The sequence below is a fragment of the Dioscorea cayenensis genome, chromosome 20 (genome assembly GCF_009730915.1).
Source record: "Dioscorea cayenensis subsp. rotundata cultivar TDr96_F1 chromosome 20, TDr96_F1_v2_PseudoChromosome.rev07_lg8_w22 25.fasta, whole genome shotgun sequence".
Taxonomy (NCBI): Eukaryota; Viridiplantae; Streptophyta; class Magnoliopsida; order Dioscoreales; family Dioscoreaceae; genus Dioscorea; species Dioscorea cayenensis.
Window position 1 is genome coordinate 11,408,695 of NC_052490.1, and position 7,260 is coordinate 11,415,954.

Below are 7,260 nucleotides of genomic sequence, written 5' to 3' on the forward strand. Positions count from 1 at the left end.
TCCATCAAACGGAAAAAGTCTATGTTTGGTCATTACCACTTGAGCAACCTTTGTCATAGATTTTCCTTCTTTTTTGATGCATCTATCCTTTGAGAATTCAACACAATATCCTGAATCAATTAGTTGTCCAACACTTAGCAAGTTGTGATTATTCAGTGTTGTAACTCTTCCAATGTTAGACAGAAGAGATACCTTCCCAACACCTTCAACTTGGAGTATCTTTCTATCTTCTAATTTGATAGAATTCAGTGAAAGTTGATTTGATATTCTGGAATAAATTTTTATCACCTGACATGTGGTTGGAGCAGCCACTGTCGATGAGCCAAATCCCTTCATTCTCTTTCAAATCTTCATCTGCAGCCATGAATGCAACCTTCTCCCCTTCTTCTTCTTTTGTTTCTTTCACTACATTGGCCTCTTTGTTTCTCTACCAGCACTGGCTTTGACGTGCCCATACTTCTTGCATACAAAACACTATATACCTTTGTATTGCTTGTTGCTGTCTACTTGATGAGATGATTCTCCACGACTGGGCTCTGTGCTTCTTCCACGCCCATGACCGCATCCCCTTTCCTTGGGAAAGTGATGACCTCTTCCTCTTCCATCTCGGTGAGGATAATCACTGAACTGTGTTGAACCTCTCCCAGCATGCAAGGCTTTCTCTTCTTCATGATGACTACTTTCAATGTTCAGAATAGATTTATGGTTTTTCAGAGAACTACTAAGTTTCTCAACAGTTAGTATGTTCAAATCCTTGGCTTCAATGATTGAGTAAACAACTAGAGAGAACCTAAGTGTAAGACTTCTTAAGATCTTAGACACCATAGTCTTTTGAGGGAGAGCTTCCTTCATCATTCGAATTTGATAGGCAATGTCTAGCACCCTGGTGATAAAATCCTGAACACACTCTCCTTATTTCATCTTGATTGCATCAAACTCCCTTTGAAGAGAATGTAATTGGATTGTGATATTGTCTGAGTCTCCCTAAAATTCAGTCTTAATGATGTCCCATGCCTCTTTGGTTGTTTTTGCTTTTGATATCCTCACAAGTATTCTAGGATAAAGAGATTGTTGGATTAAGTATAAAGCCTTAGCATCCTTCTTTGAGCTCTCATTGATCCTTGTTGCATCTCCTTCCTCACTGAAGCCTTTTTCAACCAGCTTCCACAAATCTTTTGATCTTAACATTGTCTCCATCATTAGACTCTAGAGATTGTATTTTTCCGCTTTAAAGAATGTTACATTGGCTTCCTTTGCTGTTGAAGAGCTTGATATTCTCTACTGCTATCTCTGATACCACTGTCAGGATTGAGAGACACCCTTGATGAATTCTCACTAAGTCTCACTCATACACCTGACTCTCAATGATTTGCAATATCACTCTGAAGAAAAAGAACATAGAGATGTAATTCATACTGAAAACCACACCTTGCTTCATTCATTCATTACTCAGTCATTTAAACAAACATATAACAGACACACTTGTCTGGAATCATGCTAATAAACATGCTAAAAACAAGTAAACAGCTTCTAATATAGTAACATCAACTTTAAGCATCCAAACAAGTAACTAGAAACAAATACAAGATGATTTAGCAGGTCATGGTTCCAATGCACAACTCTATCATTGACATCCTTATTGTTACCTGCAATGTAGATATTCTGATCACCTTTAATCTCCAACAATTATCGAAAGGTCCACAAATGTCCATGTCTAGCAAACGTCATAAGATTTTATGTGCTTATCAGGTCCAAACAGCAACAGGCCGATCATCCTCTTGATGGATCCTTATCCTCTTGTGCTCCTCCCTAACCTCGTGGGTATTAGGCCAATCATCCTGATCTCCGGTAAGGCATTAGACAGGCAGCTCAACCATGGCTTTGATTAAAGTCAATGGCAAGCCTTCCACATGTCTCATTAGCATTAGATCGAAATGCAGGCACTCAAGTGCCGTTGAGCTCCGGATGGTGATCTCCATGCGCACTGGCCACAACAACGAGTGCTTGGGATGGAGATGATTAGCGAGGGTTCCATTAGGGATTGGGCCTTTTGGGAATTTTAATATTTTACCAAATTAATTACTATGACGAACGAAAGACTGTAATGAACTATTTCCGGTAATAAGAGTTCTCAACCAAACATGGTTATATCAAATTACTATAATATTTCCAACCATATAATATTCCCACTCATATTACCATGGTGCTCTCGTTACGTGGTGAGTTTTTGCTCAATTAGCGTTTAATGCTCAAATGATCTATAAAGGGAGTAGAATAGCTGTTGAGTGTTTGACGATCATTAAACATTCAATGGTGGGTTCTACAGTGTTTTTTCTTTCAATTTTTTTATTCAACGAGGTTTACATATGTTTTTATTTTTAATTTTTTGTATTATGTAAATTTCTAAATTATCCAAAATTTATTTTTATTTTTAAAATTATCAAAATTATCTAAATTTTATTATTGATTTAATTTAATTAATATGTAATTCTAAAGTAATATAATTTAATTTAAATTAAGTTGTTTCTTATTTCTTCATTAATTGGATAAATTGTTTTTATTTTTTTTATCAAACAAAATTAAATAATTTTTAGAAATTAATGATGTACTATTTTTTTAAAAATATTTACTCAACATATTTTAAAAATATAAATTATAATCTATTTATTTTATTAAATACTCAAATATTTAAATTAGATAGATATATTAATAATTAAATTTATATGGTGAATAATTGAAATGATAAAATAAAATAATTGGGACTCTTAAAGATGCTCTGAGTATGATGATTGGATCATGATTACATTACAGATTATTTATGTTTTGTCAAGGTTTGTGAAAAAACATATCATAGCCTTAGGATTGTGAATGGGAGGAGATTGTGTATTTCAGGTTTAATACGAATTCAACTCTTCCTCTTAATATATATATTTACAGTCCCCTTAAAAATTTATCATTTTTGCTCATATTTAATAAGCTATGAGTCATTATAATAAATAAGTTTTACTATAATTTTTTTTTAAATGTATTTTACTAAGAATAAAGACTAATATGTAAAAAATGCACTGTTGATTTTCTACTCACATAAAAAAAAACATTTAGAAATTTCTAAATATACATCAATAAGTATTTTCTGTTTTAATAATTTCTTACGTTATAAATGATTATCAATGAAATATTTTACTACTGCTGAAGCCAAGAAAGTCAAGTTCCTGCCAAAAGTGAAGCCCATAGGAATAATGAATGCATTTTAGTTACTAATCCTATTTTTGCTAAAATCATATACCAATAAAACCTCAAAATAGTGGATGATATAGACATTTCAAGGAAGATAGCTATCTATAAGACTAATAAGTGTTAGGGTAGCTAGATAAGGCTTTTGCTTTGATGTGTTAGAGACCTTGGGCAAGTTATATTTTTAACAATTTTTAAAAAAAAATAAAAAAAATGGTCAATTTAGTGACCCAACCGGTTGACCTACCCGGTTGACATGGTGAGTTTTACAAGGATGATCGGCCGAGGCCCCCTATCTAGGAAGTAAGCTTCTGCCTTTTCCTTTGCAAGCTTCCAAAAACTCTTTTTGTTTTTTGTTTTTTGTTTTTTTATTTTTTGTAAATTTTTGGAATCTGAGTTCCATTCCCCCAAAGTAGGGCGGGATTGGGCCAAGTTTGGGTTAGGCTGGGCTAAGTCATAATAGGGCCAAATTATTTTGGTTCAAGCCCACCCCTATCTGAATTTCATTAGGCCAAGGCCTAACCTATCCTAGTCTAAAAATAAAAAAAAAAATATTTTATTTACAAAATAATACAAATAAATAAATAAAATTACTTGTACTGTTAGTAAAAAACATTGGCTACTAACTCAAAAAAAAAAAAGCTTTAAAACCATTGGCTGTCTATGGTATTGGATGGCAGATGTGGAAAGTCAAAAATTGTAGTTTGGTTTGGTGAGGTATGGCATACCATTTCCATTTCCTCTCTATAGATAGAGAACTATGAAGCTCTCATTCATTCACAACTTAATAAGTGAGAGTGTGAGAGTGAAGAAATAGGAGAAAAAATAAAGTGAGGAAAATATTTTTAAGAGATAGTATATTCTTCTAATATAATAAAGAGTGTTGGTTTTCTCTTTATTATTAGAAAGAATTCGTAACTCTTAAAATTTTTCCATTTAGTAAATTCTTTTATTTTTAGCCATGGTTTTTACTTTATTTAAGAGTTTTTTCACGTAATATTTTTGTGTATTTTATTTTTCAGCATTATTTTTCATATTTGTTTTATTGTGACCCTACTATATTTGGTCTTGCATTATATAACATGTACAACATTAATTTTTATCACATAATTAAATAAATGCAACTAAAGTAAAAAAAAAAAGGAAAAAACACAAATCCTTACATCTATAAAGATTTCTACTCCTAACACATCTTATTATTATATATATATATATATACTTTATTTATTTAGTTATTCGGATTGATCTCGGTCAAACAAGGCTAAAATTCATATGAACCAAACCTAGTTAGAAACTCAATCGAGTCTATATATTTGAGCCTAACTTGGCTATTTGGACTATTTTCCTATGCCCAAATCTTATATTTTTGAGCTGAGTTTGACCAACCTGTGAGTTATCCGGCTCATGCCCAGTCCTACTACTCTTAACCGGAAGTCAGAATTCATCAAATCACTTCACCAGGTCCTGGTTGACCACCACCCATGGACTTGTTGCACTTGGCAACAACGCGATTCGTATCTCTATTTCTACTGTTCTTGGTACGCTTTCCATCTCCGAAGGGACGCCTTTAATTTTTTCCTTCATTTAAAACTATATAAATAAATAGATTATAATTACATAAATTAAATTAAATTAATATTAAATTAAATAATAACTGGAAACCAAACTCGACGCCCGACGCTAAGAATAAAGAAACAAACCGGAGAGCTCCAAGCTCCAATCCCTCTCTCGTCCTTCATCTTCGCCATTGCTTCAGTCTCTACGCCGTGAGGTTCTCTCTCTTTCTCTCTCGCACTCTTCCCTCTTCCAATTATTGGGTTTTTGCTTTGTTCTTTGTTGTTTTTTTTGTTCTAGGGCTTTTTTTTTACCAGATTCGTTGGTGTTTCTTATTAATATGTTGATCTTTGTGGTTTTATCATCATTGGTTCATTTTGTGTTGTTTCTGATTGTGTCTATTGGGATAAATTGAGGTTGATGAGGTTTTGAGTTGCATTTGGATTGAAATTTTGTGTTTATGGTTCATTTGTGAGGAAATTTACTTGTGGATCATGCTTTGTTTAGATCTTGTGCTAATTCTTTTCCTTTTTCTCTTTTCTTTGTTTCTCTTTGTGATGGATTAGTTGTGAAATGTTATGTAATTTATGTTTTATATAATTGGGATCTTATCATGGTCTGTGTTTGTAAGGAGAAATTAGGTCAAGCTTGTTAGGTTGTGAACTTTTCATTAAAAAAAGAGGAAATTTTTTTAAAAGTTAACTATTCCGATTTCAGAAAAAATTGTCTTGTGGCTTGAATTTTAAGCTTAATAGTGGGTCAAAATGGTTTTATAATCAAAATGTAACTTATTTTTATTTAATTTTACTCTCTTGGCAGATGGCAGTAGAAGTTAGTGAGCTTTAATTTACTTTATTTTATTTCTTTATTTAGAATAATTAATTAGATTAACTGGAGCAACTCATATACGAGATATAATATTTAAGCTAATTACTTTGTGAACTTTATTGCTTGTCTTTGTTTATTAGTGCGTAGTAACTTGGTTACTTACAAGTGATACCTTTTTTTTTTTTTAGGTTGAAACGTGGATGTGAAAAATTTGCCTGTTGGCTTGATGTTTAAGACTAATAGTTAATTATTGTTATATGCTATGATTTTAATTATTGAAATGTAACCAGTTTTGATCTAATTATTCCCTTACATGTGTCTTTATTTATCTTTATTGAAGTGTTTATTTGCAGTTAGTTAGTGGGCTAAACGATATAAGTCATGAGTAGTTGTTTGTTAAACCTTATGAAAGCTAATAATTCCTTTTATTACATCCACTTCTGGTATTGTCCAATTTTTCACTGTGTAGCTAAAATGGTATAATACTTAGTTTGGATTTATGTAGTGTTGTCTTCACGGACAGTACACCATTGTTCACTTCTGTATAGTAATCATTTCTTTTTAAATTGAGTGCAACAAATCTGATTAGTTAAAAGTTCAACGGTCTATCAAAGCATGTGGGATAATTTGACTCATTGTGAGCAGTGCATATCCTGATGAGAAAAGAAAGAGGTCATGTTGGAATTTCTACTCTGTTCAGAATTCCCAATTTTCATGATTTCAAAATATCTTCAGTTCAATAATAACTGTAAATTGAAAACCAAACAGGCCATTGAAATATCATGAATTTATGCTATATGTATTCCTTTGTCTTGTCTGGATTTCTTTTATAACACAAGTTTCAGCTAGTTACCAATAACATTACTGACCAGTGAATTGGCTTTAGTACATAGATTAACAACTTCACACATGGAAATGTTGCATCTATAATCTGTGCAGGCTGTTGGCTGGTGAAGCTAGTGCCACAAGAGCAATGGTGCGTGATACTCTATCATCTCCTCACCGACGATCCCAGAACACTGTTTTCACGACCATTTCCGGGAAGCAATCATCGAGCCGTGATGAATTTGGAAGCTGGTCAGCTCTCTTTGAGCGTCACCGGTTTCTACTGACTATGTTAGTGGTCTTGGCATTCCTATGCACCATCTATCTCTACTTTGCTGTAACTTTGGGAAGTTCAGGCTCTTGTTCAGGTCTATCAGCATCTGAGAAGGCATTGTGCCTGGCAAAATCTTTGAACAAGGGTAAATTGAAATTCTTATGACTGGAGATGCATGCTCCATGTGAAATCTAGTTTGGAGGTGTTCTTGTATTCAAAGTTGTGATTTTTAATTGAGAGTGTGCCATTGTTCTTAGCTTATATGGACTTATATTGACCTTTTGAAGCATATTGATCAATCAATTAAGTTTTGGAAGTCTCAGATTATTTTCTTAGTTTGGAATGTCTTGCTGTGCTTTGGGACAGGTTATTTTAAGGTGAAATTTTGAGTCAATGGTTACTGAATGACAATTATGCGTTTTGGTACCAGAATTGTATTGAAATTGAAATTTCGGCTTCCACCCTTTTTAAAGGACATGTAAACAATAATTTGATTTGGCAACGTTACTTGGCTGTGAGGATGAACAAATGGACTTTTGATTTTT

General features: G+C 32.9%; 1 protein-coding gene across 1 annotated transcript; it reads left to right on the forward strand.

The window, feature by feature from the left end:
• The first annotated feature begins 4,882 nt into the window (after positions 1 to 4,882).
• On the forward strand, positions 4,883 to 7,037 carry LOC120251093. The gene is made up of 2 exons (XM_039259633.1): positions 4,883 to 5,000; positions 6,556 to 7,037. Exon 2 carries the CDS (start codon positions 6,590 to 6,592, stop codon positions 6,878 to 6,880), a length of 291 nt encoding a protein of 96 aa, XP_039115567.1. The 5' UTR covers positions 4,883 to 5,000; positions 6,556 to 6,589; the 3' UTR covers positions 6,881 to 7,037.
• Positions 7,038 to 7,260: the final 223 nt, after the last annotated feature.

Bases quoted from the DNA above. Each gene is read 5' to 3' on its own strand.
- LOC120251093 (XM_039259633.1), top strand. From the start codon at position 6,590: ATGGTGCGTGATACTCTATCATCTCCTCACCGACGATCCCAGAACACT.